At 33.6% G+C, this 25,599-nt stretch overlaps 1 protein-coding gene across 2 annotated transcripts in view; it reads right to left on the bottom strand.

Annotated features, from left to right (window-relative positions):
- Rasa2 (RAS p21 protein activator 2) overlaps positions 1-25,599 on the bottom strand; it is a 103,886-nt gene that overhangs the window by 18,068 nt on the left and 60,219 nt on the right. Inside the window, exons 8-19 of one of the 2 annotated variants that reach the window (XM_047564412.1) lie at positions 24,983-25,059; positions 23,940-24,041; positions 16,712-16,868; positions 16,266-16,414; positions 15,517-15,631; positions 14,922-14,996; positions 13,924-14,047; positions 11,565-11,671; positions 7,079-7,162; positions 6,565-6,642; positions 3,190-3,263; positions 2,549-2,655 (exon numbers count right to left, since the gene is read on the bottom strand). In XM_047564412.1, the coding sequence (XP_047420368.1) occupies positions 2,549-2,655; positions 3,190-3,263; positions 6,565-6,642; positions 7,079-7,162; positions 11,565-11,671; positions 13,924-14,047; positions 14,922-14,996; positions 15,517-15,631; positions 16,266-16,414; positions 16,712-16,868; positions 23,940-24,041; positions 24,983-25,059 (1,249 nt within the window). Of the gene's footprint in view, positions 1-2,545; positions 2,656-3,189; positions 3,264-6,564; positions 6,643-7,078; positions 7,163-11,564; positions 11,672-13,923; positions 14,048-14,921; positions 14,997-15,516; positions 15,632-16,265; positions 16,415-16,711; positions 16,869-23,939; positions 24,042-24,982; positions 25,060-25,599 lie in introns of both variants that reach the window. The other variant, XM_047564411.1, reaches the window with a different exon arrangement.

The following is a 25,599-nucleotide window of genomic DNA, read 5'->3' on the forward strand; positions in this document are numbered from 1 at the left end:
TAGTTAAAACGAATGCATGGATGCTTAACTGTAGGCTTTGGGAAATAATCTCCAAACCTCTTATGTCTCATTCCTCCAACACAAAAACAGTGCAGCTCCAATGTGTCTACTTTATACCAACAGTGGTCTAATCCTATAAAATTTTATCCTCCTAACCACTGGATAGAACAGTGATTTAAACCTAAGAACTATGGATAGACTTTGGGCCTATGAACTCCATGAAACTCTATGCAAAATTTTGTGTCTATGTTGTACGTTCAGTTTTCTAGAAGAAAGGGCCCATAGCTATCATCCAATTCTTTTTTTTTTTTTTTTTTTTGTGGTGCTGGGGATCGAACCCAGGGCCTTGTGCTTACGAGGCAAGCACTCTACCGACTGAGCTATCTCCCCAGCCCCTATCATCCAATTCTTAAAGGAGATTATAAAAAAGACTTTAGAATATTGGTTTAGATTAGAAAATGCTTTAAGTGAGGAAAAAGTAACTCATTTACATAATTGGCACCTATGCTAGTCACAGGTGAGAACATAATCAATATAAGCTGTAATTTCTAAAACATTTGAAATATCCTATCTGAAATGACAACTATGTATCCTACTGATCTTTAATTGTCCTAGTATGTATATGCTATAAGAAATGGGGTGTCTAAAAATACAATGCATTTTTTTTTTGTTTTTTTTTTGTTTTACTAATACAATTGGACATATAATTCTGGCTAAGTTGTTCCTAAAGAATTATGGAACAAAAATTTTTTTCTTAGCTGGTGCAATGGCACATGCCTGTAGACCCAGCTACTTTGGAGGCTGAGGGAGGAGCATCATTTGAACCCAGGAGTTTGGGATCAGCCTGGGAAACACAGCAAGACTCGGTTTCTTTTATTTTATTTTTTCTTCTTATTCTTCTATTCAAGAATCTCTGGTGAAGCAGTCTACTTAACTGTGCCTACAGTCTCTCAAAAGATGTTTGTTATCATTCTAGAATTTATAGTGGAAGCTCTGTTAACAGATCTTTAAGAGATTCGATGGATTAACTATGATTCTTCACTTCCTCTGTAAAAACTCCTGAGAGATGGCTCATGAGATGCTCAATGTTTGTGATTGATAGGCTATTCTGTTAATGCCTACACCTTTCTGCTTCCATTGGTTAGGCTGTTCTGCCTACCAATCGAGTCCACTGGATCTGTTTCAAAACTACACCAGTTCTGCATATTGTAAATGTAATTTACTTACATTACATAAAGTAACAAAATAAGTGTCTCTACTAATAACTTTATCACTTATTTGAAAATCGGGAAAAGACTTTTTTGAAAAGCCTTCGCAAAAGAAGACCCAAGCCTATAGAAATAAAGCTTATCTATGTAGGGGTGAGAAAGAAGGCAGGAAGTTTAGGGTGACTATCTGGAAAATCTAAAAGGATTTTGTATTTGAATTATCTTTTAGATACCTAAGATTTAGATTCACTTTGGAAAAAAAAAAAAAACTTGAAAATTGAAGCATTAGTAGTATATTTACACAAAAAAGACAAAAGAGGAAATATAATCTATACCACCATATTCAAAGAAAAGATCTGGGTTCTTTATCAAAAGACTGGTAAACAAATATATAGGTTGAGGTCCTGGATCCAATCCCCAACAACACACACACACACATACACACCACACAGAAAACCAAAACCAAACAAAACCCTCAAATTTTATAAATACTAAGGATATGTGTGCATGTTTTTGTTGTTGTTTTTTTTTTTTTTTTTTTTTTTTTTTAATGATTCTTTACTCACCTTCTTAGTTAAGTGAATATCTCTGGATACTGATCACTTTGGATAAATGAGATTCTAACTCTTTGTGATCTAGGCCCTTGACACTAAATTCTTATTGCTAAAATATCAGTAGCTAATGGCATCGTGTACATAATGCTTTAACTGTAGACAATGCTTTGCCCACTGAGGGACAAACTGCCTCTCTATAGTTCTCAAATCACACTGTAGAAAGACAGCTTTCTTAACCCTAATAGCCCATTTGTGACAATAGCCTTTTTATGAGGCAAACTATTAAATCTTACATCTTGGGTTAGGCTGGTCAATAGCCTACAATAACCTACAATGAATCTGACAATTGTACAGGGTCACAATCTATGGTATGACTGCAGTAAATTTTAGCTGGTGTCTTCTAAAATAGTTGCAGAAAAAGTCTTGCTAATTAGATAGTGAATCCTACTGATTTGGCTCTGAAAGTTAAAGGAATTTCCAAGTCCTAAGGATTGTTGTTCCTTCTATACTGACTGCAACAACAGGGATTTACCAGATATTTTAGAAAACAGAACACATTGAAAAAATGTCATTCTTAGTGACACAAGTAATCCAAAGTGTGCAAAAAACAAAATTTACATGGTGTCACTTGTCAAGTATGTTTTTTATTCTTTATATCACCATGAGAAACTATACACAATTACAACTGTGAACAAATTCACTAGTCAGTCACATTAAGAAACAAAAAGGAAAGCTTCACTGAGAATCGAAGGAAAAAAACCCAGAATAAAGCATAAACACAACTACCTGGCTGCTTGTGGTAGGTGAGCTCCCTGCTGGTTAAGCAGAACCACCGTTTCTTGAAATTCTTTTTTCCAATCCGAGTTCTACCCTGAGCTCTTTTGTACATTTCACTGTCGAAACAACAGATGTAAAAATTTAGCTATAAAAATTAATATAGTTCATATATAACAAAGAATAATCCTTTAATTTTAAAAGACATAACTAGTCATGTAAAATTACAATAAATATATGACACTATCTTTGCTATTTATGATTCCTATATTTGTTTTGGTTGTACTAAGGGAATAAAGTCTTTAATTAACATAGTATTTAAAATTATGCTATACAGAATAAAAAAAAGGGCCAAATAAGGAAATCCCCCTCCCCTTAAATTCCAATAATGACTAGCCTACTTAAAACTGAATACCTGCAACAACACAGGACTCTAATACTCATCTAACTGCAACAACACAAGACTATTATGGACAGGAAGTTGTGGCCCTCTGACAATTTGAAGGACAGTGAGGGTGACTTACCTGACTGATGTGACCTAGGCAGTCCTAGCATAGAACAAAAACTCAGATTTCCTCACTCCCAGACCCATGCTCTTTGTACTTAATGTTTATACTGAAACATGACTTTCACATCTAGTTTCATTCAATTACCCTTCTTTCAGGTGCACAGGCTCACTTGTACCACTGGACTCTTTAGTTTCAGTAGATGAAATTTCATCTAAGAACTAAACAGAGAAATGGGCAAATTTTACACTGTGCAATAAGGTATATAAAAAAAATTTCAGTTTAATTTCCATGCCACTAATTATATTGGAAACTTGGGACTTAATGGGCTTATACTCTTTTACTCTTAAAAGTGTCCTGGTACAGACACCAAATTATATGGTTATTGTATACACAGAACTCCCCAAGTTTTCATCCCACAGATGCAAGGTTGGTTAAATATCCAGAAATCAATAAGTGTAATTCATCACATCAATAGACTTAAAGACAAGAATCACATGATTATCTCAACAGATGCAGAAAAAACATTTGACAAAATATAGCACCCATTCGTGATTAAAACACAAGAAAAAATAGGAATAAAAGGATTATACCTCAACATTGTAAAAGTTATATATGACAAATCCAAGGCTGACATCATTCTAAATGGAGGAAACTGAAAACATTCCTTCTAAAAACAGAAGCAAGACAGGGATACCCATTTTCACCACTTCCATTCAACATAGTCCTCGAATCTCTAGCCAGAGCAATTCGGCAAAATAAAAATAAAAGGGATACAAATAGGAAAAGAAGAGCTAAAACTAGCTCTGTTTGCCAATGACAGTATCCTATATTTAGAAGACTCAAAATATTTCATCAGAAAAATTCTAGAACTCATAAACAAACTAAGTAGCAGGATACAAAATTAAAACTTATAAATCAATTGTGTTCCTATACTCCAAGGATGAATCAGCTGAAAGAGAAATTAGGAAAACCATCCCATTCACAATAGCCTCAAAAAACCCACAAACCCCACAAAACCCTGGGAACAAAAGCAATGAAAGTTACAGAACACTAAAGAAAGAAATTGAGGGACATCTTAGAAGATAGAAAGACTTTCCAGGTTCTTGAATAGCCAGAATTAATATTGTCAAAATGGCCATACTACCAAAAGTGCTATACAGATTCAATGAAATTCCCATCAAAATTCCAATGACTTTCTACATGAAAACAGAAAAAGCACTCATGAAATTCATCAGGAAAAACAAAAGGCCCATAGTATCCAAAGCAATCCTTAGCAAGAAAAGCAAAGCAGAAGGCATCACAATACCTAAAATTAGACTATAAAGCTATAGTAACAAAAATAGCAAGGTATTATTGGCATCAAAACAGGTAAGTAGACCAATGCAACAGAATAAAAGAAACAGAGACAAACCCACAAAAATACAGTTACCTCATACCAGACAAAAGGGCCAATAACATACATTGGAGAACTGAGTATTTTCAACAAAAGGTACTGGGAAAACTGGAAATCCATGTGTAGCAAAATTACATCAAACCTCTATCTCTCATCCTGCCTCAAACTCAGCTCAAAGTGGATCAAGGACTTAGGTATCAGACCAGAAACCCTGCTCATACTAGAAGAAAAGGTAGGCCCAACTCTATATCATATGAGCACAGGAACTGACTTCCTCAATAAGACCTCTAAAGCACAAGAAGTAAAATCAATAATCAATAAATGGGATGGCATCAAATGAAAAAGCTTCTTCACAGCAAGGGAAACAAGAGGGTGAGGAGAGAACCTACAAAATAGGAGAAAATCTTAACCACCTGTACCTCAGACAGAGCATTAATTTGCAGGATATAGAAAGAACTCAAAACACTTAACACCAAAAGAACACCAAATAACCCAATCAACAAATGGGCAAAGGAACTGCACAGACACTTCACAGAAGAAATACAAATGGTCAACAAATGTATGAAAAAATACTCAACATCTCTAGCAATCAGAAAAATGCAAATTAAAACTACACTGAGATTTCACCTCACTCCAGTCAGAATGGCAATTATCACCAATACAAGTAACAATAAACGTTGGCGAGGATGTAGGGGAAAAGGTACACTCATACACTGCTGGTGGGACTGCAGATTGGTGCAACCACTCTGGAAAGCAGTATGGAGATTCCTCAGAAAACTTGGAATGGAACCACCATTTGACCCAGTTACCCAACTCCTTGCTTTATACACAAAGGACTTAAAATCAGCATACTATAGCAGTTCCATTCACAATAGCTAAGCTATGGAACCGACTTAGGGCCCATTCAACAAATGGATGGATAAAGAAAGTGTGATATTTATACACACAAAGGAGTATTACTCAGCCATAAAGAACAAAGATATCTGACAGTAAATGGCTGAAACTGGAGAATACCATACTAAGTGAAATAAGTCAGTTTTAAAAAACCAAAGGCCAAATGTTCTCTCTGATACGTAGATGCTAACCACAACAATTGAGGATGGGGAGGGGAAGAATAGAAGTTCATTGTATTAGACAAAGGGGAATGAAGGAAAGGGAGGAGGGAAGGGAATAAGAAAGAGTAGAGTGAATCAGACATAACTTTCCTATGCTCATATATGAATACACAACCAGTGTAACTTCATATGATGCACAATCACAAGAATAGAATCCTAATTATAATAAGTTATATTCCATGTATGTCAAAATACACTCTACTGTCATGTATATCTAAAAAGAGTAAATAAACAATGCATATATATTTGCATAAAAAACTCAAGAAACTAAAGACCCTTTCAAAACATTCTCAACTTTGAAGCACATAGTTTTTTTACGTTTTAGCCCTCATATTAGGATAGTATATACTATACTTGTCTGAATATTTAAATTTTTTTGTAACATCAATCTCATTACTGCCACAAATCTGTTACTCATTAAATGTTCAATAATTCTTTTTTTTTCTTATTGTAATTAAATATACCCCAATAGGCACATTAGGCCTTTTAACTCTAGACCATGGATTCTCAACTGTAGGCAATTTTATTCTTCAGAGACACTTGGAAATATCTGAAGCATTTCTGGTTGTCAAAACCAGGGATATACTACTGACATCTAATTCAGGCATGTTGCTAAATATCCTATAATGCATAGGTCAGTCCTATACAATCAAGAATTATCTGGCTCCAAATAATGTTACTACCAAGAAACCTTAACTAGAGAAATTTTATATTTTGTGGCAATAGTAGCTGTTCCTAGAACATTTTTAGACACTTTTTTAGCTGAAAAACCCATAGCTTTTTTTTCTTTTTTTTTTTGCAATACTGGGAATTAAACCCAGGGCCTTCTGCATGTTAGATGCGCTACCACTCACTAAGCCACCCCACCCCCCAGCAAAACCCATAGCTTTCTATGAAGGAAAGGAGGGGGTCGTCTTTTTGATGGACACTTTAAACGTTCTTTTTTAAGTTGGAGGTTGACTCCTAGAAACAATATGAAATACTAATATTCTCAGAATTAAAAAAACATACCTTTTTAACTGCTACAATGTATCCTTCTTCTTGAAACATTTTGAAAAATTCACACATGAATGTCTCTTTGAAACTTGACTAAGAAAAAACACAGAGAATTTATGTATGTTAAGTAGAGAACTAAGAAAATAATACTTTATTTTTAAGCTGAGGATCAAAGGTTGAAAGGATTTGATTATATATTTTCAGAGTAATTGGGATAGAAGCTGAGGACTTTTAAAGGTGGAAGATGATTATGGCATAGATGGACAGATAATCAGATTGCTTCTCCAGTTTCTTACTGAACATCTCCTTGCTCAGGTATGTCCAGATGAGTAAAACTGTCCTTTTTAATGTGACTAAAATGCGATATCTACCTAAAAGATAACTAGTGCACCTATGTGTATATGTTTGCTTATTTTTTTTCCCCTCCCTGGTTTTGTTTTTAATATGGAAGAAGGTAGGTGAAGAAGGAATCATAGGATACAACAATATTTAGAAGTGTGAAAATAAAATAAAATATCTAAAGACTTACCTTGCTTTTGGAAAGGCTCCCCCAGCTTCCCAAAGTTTGAATAGTTTTTGAGATGAGAGTTAATGTCCTAATTGTTTGTGCATCCTAGAGAATTCAAAAAGACCAAAATTCTTGTTAAGTTTTCAAGAAACACAATTTATATAAGTAGTAGAGTAGAGAGAATGGGCTATTTGTCTCTAAAACAGTGACTCAAAAATGTTCATTCAAATCACCGGCATGGATAGAACCTGGTCAAGGCTGCACACAACTCACTGGACTAAGGAATTAGGAGACTAAAGAAGTCACTTGTAACTTAAAACTCCTCAGGAATTAATCGTATTTAATGACTGATGTGTTACTTCTGAAAGCCATGATTCAACCAATACTATATATAAATTATTTTGTACAGAGTGGAAAGTATCTACCTGATAAATCATATTTGCTTTTGGAATGCTGGACTTATCTACCTTTTTCTACCTTATAACTTAAAATAGTAGTTTCCAAATTTTCTGAGCTCAATCCACTTAGCATATTCAATAATTTACATGGCTTCTGCGATCAACTCTTCACCATGAAAGCGAAGACATAAAGCTGGACTAGAAAGTGAGTAGTCACTCCTTTCACTTAGGATCTTACTAGAGGGTAACTATCTGCATCTATTATTCAGGGTGTTTTTACAGGCCTAATCGCCCTGAAAAAAGTAAATGTAAATAAAATGGATTGAATGGTATTCTATCATGAGTTTTGTTTTTTGTGGAGCTGGGGCCTCACACTTGCTAGGCAAGGGCTCTACCACTGAGCCTCTTCTCATAAGCCATTGTTTATTTTTATAAATTGAGGTATGATTCACTAATAGTGAAGTGAAGGTCTTAGATATATAGCCTCCTGATTTTTCACCAATCCACACATCAGTGTAACCAACTACACACCCCACCAGGACACAGACCGTTTTTCTTTGTTTTAGGGATTCAAAATAAACAATACTTTCCATCAAAGAAAATCCAGAAAAATTTAGACAAAGTTTAATTTTTAGTTGACATTCCTTAATTTTTTACTATCCCCACAATGAAAACAGGCAGTGAATATGAAGAAGAAAGAACCAGGATGTGAGGCAATCTGGAAAAGAAGGAATATCTGGGAAATGACCACTATAAGATACTTACAAAACAGTTACAGACGTGGATTAAGGTTAATCAGAAAATACTTTAGTTGGAACACCCAGGATTCCATTATATCTATGAAAGGTCCCTACAATTTTCTGCCTTTTAATAAAGTAATATTCTTCAGTTGTTCTGGTAAATTGAATTTGAATTGAATGTCACTAAGACTTCTCCAGTCAAATTTGGTTTTAAATTCAGTGATCTAGATTACTTCTTCCTTGAATTAGCGAAAGGGAACAAAACATATTTTATTCAATTTCAGGACAGCAGAAGCTTGTTTACATCAACACGGTCTTCCATACTATTAGACGATTATGTCATTCCACTGCTGTTGATTCCTGGTGTACTCTCCGTATAAGCTGTACTAAAATTTTCCCTTCATATAATTTTTCATAGACTAGTCATGGATGATCAGGATCTACCTACTCATCTGGCACCTAGTCCACACCCTGGCACTGGCACTCAGTAGATGCTACATTTATTAAATTAAAATGTTGAATTTCTCACCTCAAACTTACCTAGCAACCATTCTCCTATCTTTTTTCCTTGTATTAGGTTAAAGCATATGAAAGTGCTATTATGTGTCTATTTCTGGTCTACAAAAACATTTTCATATGGTTCACCATAATCTTTCAATCTTTTCTCCAAGGTTAACTTCATTGCCTTTTCTTTTAAAGACACTTTTTCTGAATCCTATGGGATAGTGATCTGGTAGTAGACCCCTTCTCTCTTCTTCAATCTCTCCCTTTTGATGGTCTCTTTTCCCTTTATTTAAACCACACTTATCATTTGACAAGCTCCTGCCATCTTTCATTTATCATTTACTCATTGAGCATTTACTTGTCTAGACACTGTGCCATGTGTTTAAGACACAGAAGTCTGAAAAAGACCCAGCTCTGCTCTTCCTGATTAACAGTCCACATGTGGAGATTATACACGTTCATATAACAGCATGAAAAATGTCATGACTAGGGATGCCACAGGATGCTATCGGCACAAGACAGGCACATAACCAAACTAGCAAGTTGAAGGAGTCTGCCTTGGCTGGGTCTTAAAAGGAGCTATGAATGAGAGAATGGGAGTAGAGAAGGAAAGAATGAGATGGAGGGACCAGTCCAGTTCTTTTCTTTTTTTTGCCATTAAACTTCTCAAAAGTGATCCACCATGTCAATGTTAATATCACCCATAAATTTTAAAAGATCATATGTATCTATATGTACACACACACATGTACATTCCTGAATCTGTCTGTCTTTCAGCAGCAGGGGAAGCTCACTTTTTTTTTTTTTTTTTTGGGTGCTGGGGGAAGCTCACTTTTGATATATTTCCTAGGATAAAATGTATCTATCTACTTATTCTTTCATCTTCTGCAATTTGATTTGCTTTTCTTTTCTATTAAAACTACTTTCTCACAATTCAAAGAATTTCTAAGGAAAATCCACCAACTTTTCATCAGTTCTCCTAACTATTCAGTACCCTTCAATACTGGTCTTGACAATGTATCACCCCCAGGTCACTGAGATCATTCATTGCCTGCTCCCAAGTTTCTATAGCAGAATCAACTGATCTAAACTCCTTACTTGGTACTAATCAGGTGCTAGTTTTAAATTTATGTATGAAGCTTTAGATTATGTATCTTATGCATTGTCCTGTTTGGACAATTAACTCAGGTTCTTAAAAAGCAGGAAGGTCATCCTAGCCTCACCAGAAATGACAAAAGAAAGAAAAAAAGAAAAAGTTGGAATAAAATTAGAGATTAAGCAAATAATAAAATCATACAACAGTTTTGAAGCAGACTCTCTGGCATACTGAATGGAAGATGGTGATCTAAAACACAGTCTATGATTAAAAGGATTTAATTTCAACATCTGTTACAGGAGTCAGGAATTCCAAGTCTAAGTACAAGGCAGAGACACAAGGACAGAGGTGGGAGTTCTGTTTATGAACAAAATGCTGCTACCAAATTTCACAGTCCCAGAGGTCTACACAACTTAAGTAACAGAGGAAGAGAGGACAGCCCTGTAAATAAAGGTCCACTCTCTGTTATTACTACACAGAACACTTGCCCTCTGGCAAGAAAGGCTGTGCTGCTGCCACTGCAATGTGGTTCTACTCAGTTCTCACAAGGTTAGATGAATGGCCAAGGTCATGAAGCTGCCCAGAAAGAATGATTACTCAACTCTAGAACTTACATGTCTTCCCTACATTGTATTACTTAACAAGCAATTCTTCTGGACTGTGAAATTCCTAAGGGTATTGCCAGTGCTGAGTACAGTGTTTAATACAGCATGAGTACTTAAATCTGTCTGCTTTAGAGGTTGGAAGAAATAGGGCTAAAAACTCAGACTGAAGACTGAGTTAGAATCCTATTTATTTCAGTTCAAATTGGGTAAGATCCAATCAGTTATTAATTGTGTGATCCTGAAGAAATTATTGTATTGTGATTTCCTTACTTGTACCTGGGTATGATAAAAGAATTTATTCCTAGGGTTACTAGGAGAACTAAAGTGGTTAGAACAGGCAGAGCAGACAGCAAGCACTAAATAATGCTACATATTATATATTATACAAATCAGCAACCAAAAGCAGTAAGACAAGACTATAAGATATCTGGAACAAAAAAGGTTAAAGAATCAGCAAAAACACACATAAGAAGGAAACAAATAAAGCACATATAATAAAGAATTTTGAAATACCAAGAAATAAGCATACAAATCTACATAGCGAAGATTTAGATTTAGGTAACTGAGTAAGACCTCAGAACAAAAAGATTATAAGCTTTAAAAAATTTAAATCTCCTATATTTACAACACGACCTCGGGTAAATAAAAATACGGAGCTACCAAATTACGTTCCAATAAAAGTTCCTATGTCTTTCAAAAATGAGGCTGTTTAAATTTCTGTGAGATTTTTAAATATCCACAAGATTAAACTATTTCAATAAACCAGGAAGCAATTTCTGTTAAAAACCTCTCAAAACCACCACCACCACCTCCAAAATGAAATCTATAACTAATGAGGTTTAACACAAAAAAAAAACAAAAAAAACCCTGTACTATGAAAATTTATAAACATACATAATAGCAGAGGGAAAAATATAATGAATCCATTTTGTGCTCATCACCAGACTTCAACAATTTTCACCATTTTATTATTCCTGTAAAAAAATCTCCTAACAATAGAATTTTTAGTCTTATCTGAAAGACTGAAATGGTCAAGAAAAATGTCATGTAAATTTAATTTCAGTTATAAGAAAACATAGCCAAGTGAAATTGGCTTATTTTATCTTTTCTTCATTTTACTAAAAATAAATAAAAATGGAATAAAGCTTTGAGAAGAACACTTACTGGATGATGAGGTCGCAAATGAAAAGTATGAGGTGATACTACGGCTACAGCAAAGAAACGAAGAAATACAAAGCTGCTCACTGCAGAGTACTGAACATGAGGGTCATCTGCAGGAAAAAAACGGTGAAATGTCATGCACAAAACACTGAATTAAAAAACAAAGATGATAAAGTAAAAAGCATAAAAAACATGTAAACTAAGTAGGAGAGCCATACAATTTGTCTAGTAAGGACTGAATTAATGAAATGATAGTAATGATTATGACTAAATTAAAAGAACACTACATGACTAAAAAAACTGAAAGAAATAATAATCAAGAAAATGAAAGGCAAAGTTTCTAAGCTTTTAGAAAGATTCTAATTTGAAAAATACCTCCTTTCTCATCTACCAGAAGTAACTCTTGAAACTACAACAAAAATAACAGTACCATCTAGCACTGCCTAGTGGTAACACACAATCCCTTTCAGTTTAGGATATTGTTAATTCCGTCCTAAAAATCTTGAATAAATAAAAACAATTAGGCAAACATCTTTACTTTTAAAAGCTATCAACATTTTGTATTAAAATGTTGATGAAGTGAAGACTACTTAAGACTTTATCATTCATCTACAGCATTTTTCTCAGACGAAACATGACATTCAGATGGTAGAGAAGCAGATGGTGAGGGACAGAATCTTTGGGTATGATTCAAATTTTAACTCTATAAATTTAACTCTTTATAAATCACTCAACAGATAACCACCACCAAGTTGTTTAATTTACTGTTCTTTAATAATACTTGCTTCCCCCCTGCTGCCTGTCCACCCTCCATCCATATTCCCAGGGGAGTAATAAGAACAAATGAGAAAATATGAAACTATTTCATAGCAATAAAACTATCAATAGTGGGGTCAACTGACAACATGAAGACATAATAATAGTGATACCAATGAAAAGATAAGTTAAAGATATACAGTTGAAATTATAAAGAAATGATAAGGTGTGTTTTAGATCATTTATATAAATAAGATATATATAAATGAAACAGATTTAAGGCCAAGACACTGGCCTTTAAGAGTATGGTGATTAGCAACTGTCCAGGCCTAGTCAAGACCCTGCTTGCCTGCTGGTCATGTCATGGACCTTGATAAAGTTACTCAAGGTCTCTCTTGATCTTGGGTTCATTATTTAACTAATGGGAGTGACAACCATCTCAAGTAGTGTTGAGAGAATCATCTGTGCTAGCACTGTGCCTATTTACTCATTAAATAGTTACAGTGGTTATCATGATCTAATTCACTATTTTAAAAATATAACCAAATCAGCATTTCATCTTTCCATATGATAATGTCTTCATACCCTTTATTTTGATTACAAAGACTAGATATAGGTAATGCTTATGTCTTCATTATAATTAGTCAAGATATCTAGATCCTAACTTGTAAGTTAGACAACTCAGCCACACCACTCTAGTACTGAGTAAATTAAGCATGATGCAGATAAACATAAACATTTAAAACAATAAAATAGCAAAATCTCTTCACAAAAATAAAGTTTCACATAGCTGGGAAAGACTGATAATTTAAGTAGCACCCTCACCTCCATTATATACAGATCTGGAAAGACAGCTAGCTATAGCCACTATATTTAAATATTGCAGATGTACTGCAAATAAGGGTTCTTCTAAGTACTGACAACAGGAGAGAGAAACTCTTAATTTTATGAAATGTTTCCAAGCAAAACATTAATATACTACTTTTGCAAAATTAAAGTTGCCAGTTACTGATATATGTACTTCAAAATTCTCTGTATGTTTCTTTTCTTGCTTTTTTCTTTTGCAGTGCTGGGGATTCAACCCATGGACTCACACGTACTAGGCAAGCACTCTACCACTGAGCTACATCCCTAACCCACAGCTGAAAAGTTTCTAATGAAAATCATGTCTGTGAAAACATCTCATTACCAAAACCTCAGCATTCTCAAACTATCAAATCCAGTCAACTGTATGGAACTAAAGATTATCACTATTTAAATGCATGCATCCAGAAAAGATGTTTCAAATAACAAAGATATTTGTGTTTATCATATTTAATGAACTCATAAGCATATGGTAGATTTACTTATAGTTCAAAATTTTTGTTTCTCAATTTTGAATTGCTCTTTATATAATAAAGTAGCCGTTATGTTGAAATAAATGGACTATGTGTTTTGAGATTACAAGAAAAAGAAACCAGATGCCTCAGGAAAAAGCAGGAATTATTTTCAAAAACTGAAGAAGGTTGTACCTATAAATCTTAAACATTTCACACAAACCAAACACATAATTCCTACCAAAAGTGTAGAAAATGAAATGCTATGGTCAGTAAAATAAGGCACTTACTAGGAAATCTCTGGGTAGCCATTTGCCTTAGAGAATAAAAGATATCACACATTACAGTGGGGCAGCTCATACTTGATTTTACAATTGTACTAAATAACTTGTCCACATAGTAACGCAGATTTTCCTGCAAGATTTAAAAGGAAACATTAAGATTTTGACTTCCACACATCTTCAACAACCTTTATGGGAAAAAAATACACTGAAAATGAGACTTATTGAACAGTCACTATTTAGTATTCTAAAACCCAGTTTCTCTTCTCCAAACTCTAACATTCTGACCTAATTTAATCAACCAAATTTAGACTTTTTAGACATAAGAGGTGGACATATGAATAAACTTCATAAGAAGAAAGAGAAAATAAAATGATAGAAAGGGAAATCAGGGAAATAACTCAGATATGCAGGCAACAGGACACTGTGACACTGTTATTCACAGCAATGAAAACTTGTGTTCCCTAATATGTAATTGTAGGTTTCCCAGAGGCAACTATAAGTACTGACTGACCAAGTCACTATGCTACTTAGCCTGATCAGTCCGACCTGCAAGGAATAGTCAGAATGCAGGCTGCAACTAGATATAGCCTAGATCCACAACTGTTACTACAGCCAGAAAGAGATAATCAGAAACAAAAACAAAGTGAAACCAACTGAGGAAATAAAATTCTTAAAAACTAGTCCTAGGCCTGGCACGGTGGTGAATGCTGTAATCCCAGAGACTGAGAAGGGTCACAAGTTCAAGGCCAGTCTGGGCACCTTAGTGAGACCATGTGTCAAAATTAAATAAGTTGCACCTCAGTGGTAAAGCACCCCTGAGTTCAAGCTCCAGTACCACAAAACAAACAAACAAACAAAAGCTATTCCTAGGAGAAACTATGAATAGTAAAGGCTAACGCAAACATAAACAACATTGCTTCCTTCCATGGAGCTTTAATGCCATGTAAGTAGAAGACTGGTGCACCATCAAGAACAATTTTAATGCAGGCATGATAAGGACTTACCTTATTGTTTTCTACATTATCTCCTTCTTTCAATTTAATAGGATCAATTTCACAGGACTTTGAGGATTCACATATCTGGAAAATAATTTCTCAGTTAGTGTTCTTTCCTAAATAATTTGACAAATGAAAATAATTATTTCTCTGATAAATTAATGATAAAAATTAAAACTATAACAAAGTTGAAAGCATCCATTCAGAGATTACATATACAAGGATTACAGTTTTTCTAAAGAACTATATCAAAAAGTATTTCTCAGATTCGTGAAACTCTAGCTAAAACGGAAATACAAAAACAAATCTTTATGTAGATTACACTCTAATGTGCCTTTTGAGTAAAAATCTATTGAAAGAAAGGTAAATAATTCACTTCTAAAGTGTTTAGCCTTATTCTTTTTTTTTTTTTTTTTTTGTGGTGCTGGGAATTGAACCCAGGGCCTTATGCTTGCAAGGCAGGCACTCTACCTACTGAGCTATATCCCCAGCCCTAGTCTTATTCTTTCAATAACTCACAAATGGACAGAAGCTTCCTATCCACTAACCACTATAACACACTATAACAAGGCCAGGGGCTATCACTGCAGGAGGCACACTCTACCTCATCTAGAGTAGATTTTAAGGTTACTTTCAGGTAGTGCCCTCCCACTATTTTCATCATCTCATCCAGACATCGGGTAGCCAGGGAGTTTCCTCTAAAAATTGTGTTTGCATCTCTGAAACAGAAACAGAAATAGGTGAAACAAGCGTTAAAAAAAAAAAGGCAGTGAAATCAATATGACATATTTGACTTCGGTCATATAATTTTTACCATCTACTTAAAAACTTGCTGCTACTAGGTTTTTCAAACATTGAAAAACACTTTCCAAAATATGTGAAAAATCAGTTAACAAAAAGAAGAAATTATGTTCATGAACCAAAAATGATGTATATGTCTGTGTGTGTTTACATGCCATAAAACAAGTGTTGTAAGACTGAAGGGACTGGGAAGCCACTGATTGCTTTTTATAAAGTCATGTATGCATACAGGGGTTCCACATAATGGAAAAGGGGGCAAAACAATTTCTGTCCTAGTATTTTATTTGTGACATGTGAATCATTACAGATAAATAAGTAACAAAAAACTTCATTGTGTGAAAAACATTCCTTCTTCAGTTGTTAACTTTTACTGTTGTGGATATTGTCTGTAACTTAAAGGAATGGCTTTTGCCATTTACTATGCAGTTCTTTCAGGCAATTATATAGTAAGGCCGGTTAATACAAAAGAACTCAGACTACAGAAACAATTCAGCAAACTAAGGTCCAATTTTGACAACACATAGTTAACATTTAATAAGATACAATTCTTACTGGGTATCCTTCAAGTCTAATTCCGCCACTGCTGTGACAAAAGGAACAAGTTTATTATGGTGCAGCAGCAGTCGTACCAGAGGCAAAACTGCATCATTTTTATCTCGACATATTTCACCCAAAATGTAAGCAGCTGAGGCAGATATTGGCTGGAATACAGAAAGGTAGAAAAAAAGCACAAAATCAAGAAAACATAATTATGTTCGATCACCAACTTGTAAACAATTCAAATTTTCATATATCTGTATACAGAATATTTAATTTCCTGAATTCCTATCAGAGATTAAATGTGCATACATTGCAATCAATACTCTGGTTCAGATAAACTAAATCGACACACACACTGTTTCAAAAGAGTTGACACTCTTGACATCTTTTTTTTATCATTTACAAAATTAACTTGGCTTTTGTTATATTAAATCATATACTTGAGATTTTTAAAGTACCTGAACATCTGGTGATTTTAGCAGCAAAGTTTTCAAAGGACCATAGTACTCTGAAGGAAGCACATAGTCTTCTGTATAACATATATTTAATCGAAGAGATCCCAGGTCATCAGTTTTGGACGACTTGTTTCCATTATCTCGTGGCTGTAGCAAGTACCTAAGGTAAAAATATAATCAATCCCATGTGTTGGTAATGAGCATCCAAGCCAGTTAGGTAAATAAACGGCTAAGCTTAAACAACCAAACAAACTAGGGTAGAGGTACAGCTCAGCGGTGGAGTATGTGCTTAGTGTGCATGAAGCACTGGGTTCAATCTACAGTACCCAAATAAAACAAATTAAATAAACAAACTGAAAAGTCAACCTAGCAGTTAAAACTAGGGTACTTCTAAGTATCAGACTACTGATCAGCTTGATACTGATTACATATTGAACTAGAAAACTAAGCAGATTTTTATCCAGGAAATAAAAACACAGATAATAAAAAATTAAGATCTCAAAGGGGTTAAATAAGAGTTTATTAGCTTACTGTTTTAGGAAGAAAAGGTAAAACTTACTTAAAATTCAATGTATTTGTCAAAAATAAAATTTTGAAATTTGAGAAACTAAATTTAAGGAAGAAGCATTTAGTTGAAATAGGTAAAATAGAGTATGACCTTGTTTTTGCTTTTTATTTTTTGGTTCTGGGGACTGAACTTATGGCTTTGCGTGCTCCCCACTGAGCTACACTCCCAGCCCTGGGACCTAGTTTTAAAATAAATTCTGTATGTAAAAACTTTGACTTATTTTATAAAAAGTTTGATTAAATTTTATAAATAGCTTTTTATATTATTAAAAGAGTAACAATATAATTATACTGAAAATGTTTTTATTTCCAGAAATCATATTGACATAGTTTTTATCAGGTAAATAAAATGCAAAAAATACACGTATGCAAAAAAATACACAGCTTTAAACACTTCAGGAAAGAAATGTTTACAAGTCAAGAGACAAAAACTGTAGGATCAAAATCAGAAATCTAAATTAAAAAAAAAAAAAAACTTTTTGTCATGGAAATTTTAAATGCATATAAAAGCAAAGAAAGTAGTACACTGAACTCCATGTATTTATCACCTGGTTTCAACAGTTACCAGTTCAAGATTAATCTTGTTTTAGTACCGTTTCAGTCCTGCTTTATTATTCTAAAATGATTTCCAGATATCTTATAGCTTCATGTATTACTTTAAAAATCATCATTATTCAGCTGGTATTCAAATTCTTACAAATTTATCATAAATAGTTTTGTACAGTTTGTTCAAATCCAAATAAGATACATAGATGATAACTGGTTAATAGTATTCTTATGTTTCTTTTAATTTATAGATTCCTCCACTCCTCACAAGAATCATGTAGTTTGTTCTGATCTGAAGAGTTCTCCACATTTGGGATGTTCTTTGTCTTCTCTGTATTTCCTATATATTGGTAGTTAGATATAGAGGCTTGCTGTTTGGGGAAGAATGCTTCATTGATAGTGTTGTGTAATCCAACAAGAGGTACTAATGTCTGTTTCTCTTTTGTGATTTTAGGGGCCATTGAAGATCACTGTCTAGAGCCATTAACCACCAAAATTAATCATCACTGTAATTTTATATTTCTAACATTCCTTTTCACTTATTAGTTGAAATGCTTTTTATAAAGGAATCTTAGTAGTTTTGGTATTTTTATATTTATCAACTACAGCTTCCCCCACTAGACTGACTTGTTTAAAGACAGAAGTGAGGAGGACTTCATAGAATGTTTATTAGTTGTGAGAAAGATATCACAAAGACAGAAAAAAGAACCAGAGGATTAACCAAGCAAAATATAAAAGACAAAGAGATAAAACAGGGAGAAGAAATTATGGGAAACTGTGTCACTACCCCCAACAGAGGAATTCCTATCTTGAAAGATCAACCTTCAGAACTTCTGCTTTCTGATTTGAGAAACACTGATGTAAAGATATAGCTAATGAAATAACTGGAAACAAGCCTGTTAGCAAAGGTGACTCAGAAATACCTCTAAGTCCAGCTGACTGATCACCAAACACCCTGACAAAAACATAACTTTGGTCAATTTCCCACAATCCAGGGTAAGTCTCTGCAGCCTTGCAAATTCCAGCACCTAGCTTTATCAGCATATCTAAAAGTGAACATGAACTGCAAAGATGGACTACAAAGCCTGATATACTTGAAGAAGATCGATAAATTTATGAAAAGAAATATAATAGCCCAGTGGCATAGGTACCTGCATTATTTGGCAACCAATACAACTTATTATGGAAATGTTCATTCACAGAAGTAAAGAGAAGACTGCTAATAGTAATAATGGACATTCCCCCCACTTGCCGCAGCCCCTCCCAGGCACTCACCCCTTGGCTTTAACAAGTATCACCATGTATCATAGTGTTTTCATCTATATCTCTTATTTTAACTAATATTTATGTCTTTTTTACTTGTAGGTAAACTATTTAGAAAAGCAAATTATCAAAAGGTGGAGTGTTAAGTACAGAGACACAACAAGGAAAGTTAAATACTCTTAAGAATCTCTTAAACAATAGTCTTGCCAAAGAAACAGCAATGCTTCTAGGCCAAGCAGGTGTAGCTTCCTCCTCCACTGTATGCCCATATCAGCTTCTTTGGTTCGAATCTTTTTTTATTATTCTATTTTATAACTAGTGTTTTCCATACACAGTAGAATAACATCACTTGTATTACCGCATTCTCAGTTACAACTGGTTCTGCCTCTCTGGGACTGCACCTATTCATCTTAAACAATGTCTCCACATTCTACTTCACACTCTACAGTCAAAACAAATTTTGCTTTGGTTTGTTCTACAGAAATTTTACTTGGGGCAAATTTATTTCCCTATCTCCCAATTACTTGGGGAGTTATATCAGGGTGCTCAGGAACTCCAGAAGGGCTCGCTCCTGCCACTTTTAATACTTGCCCTCTTGGGTTTTTCTTTTGGCAGATAGGAAATCCCTATAAAAAAAAATGCCTCTGTGTCTACCTGGAAAAAACAAAACAAAACAAAACAAAACAAAACAAAACCTTCAAAACATCACTGTTTTGCCCATCCCTTGAAACATTTTAAGTTATATTTTATAAGGGTGATTCAAAATCTTTGCTAATAGCTTAAAAAAAAAAAACATTTTGAGTTTTTTAAATGTATTCAAAAGTATGCCAAAGAATAAATTTATTATAGTCCATTGGTTAATAGCGTGAACACTGGAGTCAGTTTGGTTCAAATTCCTGCTATGTAACTTTGGGCAAGTCACTCAATCTCTGTGTCTCCTCTTCTGTTAAATAAAGGGTATTAATTAATAGTACCCTATCACTTAAACCTTATAACAGCCCCAAAAAAGTAAGCGAAGCACTTAGAATTGTGCCAGGCACACAGTTAACACTATGTAAATGCTACACATATAATAACTATTCCCACTAACACATATGAATAACTTTCATATTTGAATGACATAGTTATTTGTATAACTATATGTGATCATTATTTGAAAATATTACAAAGGCTCAATTTAGTAAATTGCCTGAAGGATCCTTATGAATTATGCAATCATGTATTAATTAGAGCTAAAGAGAAAAGCCTCAAGATCTGTTAAACAGGAGATATCTGATAGGCCTTAGATCTAGGAAAGAACAAACAAGGGAAAAAAAAGCAAAAAACCCTGAAGTATATTTTCTTTAGATTCTGAATGAAATATTTTGGTTTCAAAGAATGAGAAAGAGTAAATAAAGAAAAATTATTAACTGAAGGTAGCATGACATTGCTATCTTTTCCAATCACAATTACAGAGGCATAAAAGCAATTCCATGCTCTCAAAAGTTAACAGGTTTGATAGTTCCTTAATACAAAAAAAAAATCAGCATTTGAAAAATTGTAACCATAAGGTTAAAACTGAGAAAGCAAACCAAAATTATAATTATTTGTACATAATCCATAAGCTGGAAAATAACTGTTCAGAGGTAGCTCTATTAATATTTGAATGTTATTTCTGATTCCATAATAATCACCATAATATCACTAAGGATAGAAGATATTTTACATCTTCCAAATTCAAGTAGTAAAAAGATATGTCAAAAAACAAGGCGAGACAAAAAAAGTGAGAACAAAAGTTTCCAAAATTGGCAAACCAGACAAATAATTTCAAGTAAAACATTAATCTAGCTTTAAATTATGTATAAAGTGCTTATTTTGTAAAATCCCAATCATTTATTTTATCTACTATTTGAATGTTATTTTCAAAACAAAAATTACAACATGAAAAGATATTTAAATGTATTTTTTAAATGTCCACTTATATTTTGGATCACCTGGGGGTAATTACTATATCAATTTATACACAAAAATTATGCAAATATTAAATTCTCTTATACTGAGATAACTAATAAAATGAATTAAACTAGATTATTCCTAAGGTTGTCTTTATTTATAACATTCCAAACAATGGGATATTATGCAAAAAAAAAAAAAGCAGAAATTCTATATGCATTGATTTGGAATACTGGTGATGATAGCAAAGCAGCAGTATATAACTATGAGAGCATGATTTATACCCATCGACAAAGTCCTTGCCACTTACTTTATGTTAACTCATTTCATCCTCCTAACAACTTTAGAAAGTATCAACCCATTTTATAAAGAAATTAAAGGCAAACAGATTGAGTTCAAGGTTATAAAAGTAGTTAACAGCAGAAGTGGAACCAAACCAAGGCAGTTTGGTTCCAGAGTCCATACTCTTAACCACCATCAATAGTCAACAAAAGACTTACTGATGTTCTATTGTTATATTGATGTTATATGGTTAAGTAAAAAAAGCAAGGTGACTTTCTTTATACAGTGTGTACTTATGTGTGTAAAAAAAGGGAAAAATATGTATTTATTTGTATATAAACAAAACATTTTCAGAAACTTTGGAACAATGGTCACCTCAGAAGTGGGAAACTGAGTAGCTGAGGGGAAGGAGGACAGATTTTTACTTGACCTGGGAACCAAGTGAGTATATTACCTATTAAAAAAAAAAAATCAAACAATTCTATTATCTACCCAGGGAAAAGTAAAAACTAACCGAACCAACAATATAGTAAAACTACTAAGATAATCCTAACATCTGATCAAAACATCAGCATTAAGAACACAATTCTACTAAGGAACTGAACAGCCAAGAAAGGGAAGGGTGACTGAGGCATCATGTTAAAATTTGAGAATAAAATCAAATTAGAATGATGAAAAATCAATTTTAGGAGAACTTGAAATAGACAAATACTAATAGAAATTACTTGAAAAAAGAAAGTGAACTGAGACTTTTTAAACAACAGAAGTATACTACTGACAGTTATTCTAGCCCTTTGCTAATATGGAAATTACAAAGAGCATGCCTGAAATCCTGAAGGTAAACAAAGCTTTTCTTGAGTTTTCATGCAGTTACCATCAACCCCACAAGGGGATGCTACAGTTCTACAATTCAAGAGTTTTGTTTCTGACCTAAAAGGAAACAACATTCACATTTTTATATTTCCTTACATCTATGTTAGCATAAACAAAATTGTATGTAACTTGACAGAGTTCAGAAATTTTCATTTAAAAATGTATGCTATTTTATGGAAGGCAGAAAAAGATATAATGCGAAGGGAGGGTGAAGAATCCCAAATGTTCATCAATTTTTCACTGTGACTAAGTTAAATTATTTTTCCTCTGTGGATGCATTTTAGAAATCATATAAAATGCCATCAAGACCAATAATCTTATATCTTCGGTAGAGGTAAAAATTAAAAAGTTTAAGTCTAAAAATCAATCTGCAAGTGTCAGAAGACAACAGAGTCTAGTCAGGGAAGGCATGACCAAGAGAAACATCTAAACATTCAGTGTCAACCTCTTCCAGACAGAAGAAACTTAGTTCTAAAAAGTGGCTCTTATAAAGTGGTTAATATTCCATGGTATATATGCCACGTTTTAAAAATCCATTCATCCATTGATGGACATTCTATCAGAAAAAGGATGAAATTCTGTTGTTCATGCAACACGGGCATGAAAAAAGCCAATGCTGTACGTTCTCCCTCATTTGTGGAAGTTAAATAGTTGACCACACGCCAGTAGAAATGGAACACATGTCACAAGAGGACAGGAAGGAGGAGGAGTGTAGAGAGAAAGTAGATAATGGGTACAAAAATGAAGTTGTTGGGGGAGTAGTTTTAATGTGAAAAAGCACAATAGGGTAGCTACTATCTATAACAATTATAAATTTCACCACAATTAGTGAAGAGTTTCAAGTTTTCCAATATAGAGAAATGATATTTAAGGAGAGAGAAATGGTAATTTCTCTCTGATTTGATCATTATACATTATATCATGTATTGAATTAAAATAGTGTACTCTGCAAATAAATAAAAATACACCATTTTTTAAAAATTAGTCTCTAAAAGACAAATGAGAAAAGGCATGTTCATTTACATTCAGCTGAAATTCAAGTCTAGCCTGAGGGATGTTGGCAGCCTACTGGAAGGGACAAGACACACATGCTTTTTCAAGTGCTGGAGACAGAGAAAACCATAGTTTCATACTGATTTGGCCAAAGGAAATCAGCATCAATTTAATGTCACATAAGTTACAAAAATGTAAAATAATACTGTAGCCATTATTGAGCCCCTAGAGCTCCAGCAAAGTGTATTACTTAAATCAGCTCAACAACATCAAGACCCTAGAAATTTAGGAAATAACATCAGGTACAGTGCATTTCAACATAGTGTGGTGAGGGAAAATCACTGGTTAGTTTTCACGAACAACTGACACTCCCAAATAAGCCCTTTGCTTTCAAATATCCACGGTTCCAATAACTGATGATAAAGCTTTTGAGCAGTAGATGTTCACTTGTGAGCAAGTATCTTCTCAGATAGGCAACTTGTCATGTTTTATGTTCTCTACTTTCTCAGAGTTTCTAAAATTTCATTATTGAACAGAAAAGTAATTCTGGAAAATTCAGTTATTGTATCTAAGAAGCACAGGTCAAGTCATAAAACCACTGATGTACTTATATTTCTACGATCAAGAATTCATAATCAAATCAATTAATGTCAATGACTTTTTGCTTATTCCATAGCAAATTTAAAATATTTATAGTGAGCATTTTTGTTTGTAATATATACTGTATTACAGAGGATTAAGTTACAGAGTTCACTAGAACATCTGTCTTTCTTACCAGGCTTGATAAGAGGTATCATTTCTTAACACATTCACAGGAACCTTAATCTCACCCAGGAAAACATCCTGGACCAGGTTTCCATTATTCCACAAGTCGATCCTGAAATTGAAAACTGGCTTTATGTTTGCCAAGTAATGTTTAAGTAAATGCACACCATCAAATAGTTTCAAATAACTCTGAACTGTATTATAGCATTAATTTTACATGCTTACAAGTAAGAGATGTTAGCATTGCCATATACCTCACTATCCAGACTAGAAATTCAAAATAGTATAGCAGTTTTTATTTAAAAACACAAAAAGTGTCAATTCTAAATAGTCTAAAAGAAGTCACATAAGATTCTTAGTTTGAAAATCTACACTTTATTTTAACCTGTAGCAATAAGGATAACAAAGTTACTTCATTTAATTCAGGAAAAGAAACCAATAGAAGACTACAGTTTCTTTTTCAATTATGACCAATATGTAAAGATTGATGATTTAGAAAAATATATTACCTGATCACTTCAAACTCATGATTAATATGCCCTTTAGATAAACACACTGTTAACACCACACCTACACATGCATTTGCCAAACTTCCCTTTCCAAAACAGCATAGATATTTAAGACCTAGGTAATATCACAAACTGCAAACACATGCACCTGTTGAATTATCTTCTTACCTCACTGAAATTTCTGATAGTCAGCAGATATGTTAAGAAGAATAAAAAAATTATTTCTAAATTGGCGTAGATATAATTGCTTTTCCATCCATTATGCTATGATCCAGATATTTAAGGAACAATTAAATTAAGGAAAAAATTTAAAATAAAACAGGTGAAAATTAGGTAGTCTATGTTTACAAAAATCAAGATAGTTTGCAAATAAATCAGGTTTTGAAAAGATCATTTAAGTTAGATGCATCATCCTCTAAGTTTCATTAATCAACTTGCTGTGGTGAATTCTAGTAAGGTTGGTTCTCCCTTTTCAGTTAAATTTAGGATTTTCTTTCGGCACACACATACACAAAACAATTATGTAAAATCCCAAGGTACATACCTAATTTCTAGCTTTTCAATGTCCTCCTCTTCTACCTGGAATTGGGACTTTTTCGTATAACTACTGGATCTGGTTACCTGTAAACAAAAACAGTGTAGTAAAAAAAAAAAAAAAAAAATTAAGTATTTTTTTCCTAAATGAACTTAAAAATGATCACTCCCAAAATATTCAATTACAGATACAAACAGAAGAAAACAATGAGGTAATATTTTACCTAAAAGTACGGAAAGTAAGCTATGGAAGTAGCAGGAAGGTAACAATAGGTAGTGGGGGAAAATAAAAATCCTTGCCTCCATGCTGTTCCTATCAACTCAATACATAGGAACATTAAGCTCTGGCTCATGGGTTGTCGCCTAGTGGCTTGAAGAGTAAAAAAATTCTTAATTCAATGAAGCTGTACTTGCTTAAAACTATTTAAAGACATTCTCACATTTTTCAAGATACCAATTTTACTCACAACACTTTCTCCCTTTTTGGTAAAAACATCAAAGTCAGTGGCAGGAACTGCTTCAACTACCATCCACCTGAACAGGTCCACTGCCACACAGGTGTCTTCACTTGGTGAGTTTTCTCATCCTCTTCTCAACAAGGGGATGAGATGATTCTCCTCTTTTCTA

The sequence above is a fragment of the Sciurus carolinensis genome, chromosome 9 (genome assembly GCF_902686445.1).
Source record: "Sciurus carolinensis chromosome 9, mSciCar1.2, whole genome shotgun sequence".
NCBI lineage: Eukaryota > Metazoa > Chordata > Mammalia > Rodentia > Sciuridae > Sciurus > Sciurus carolinensis.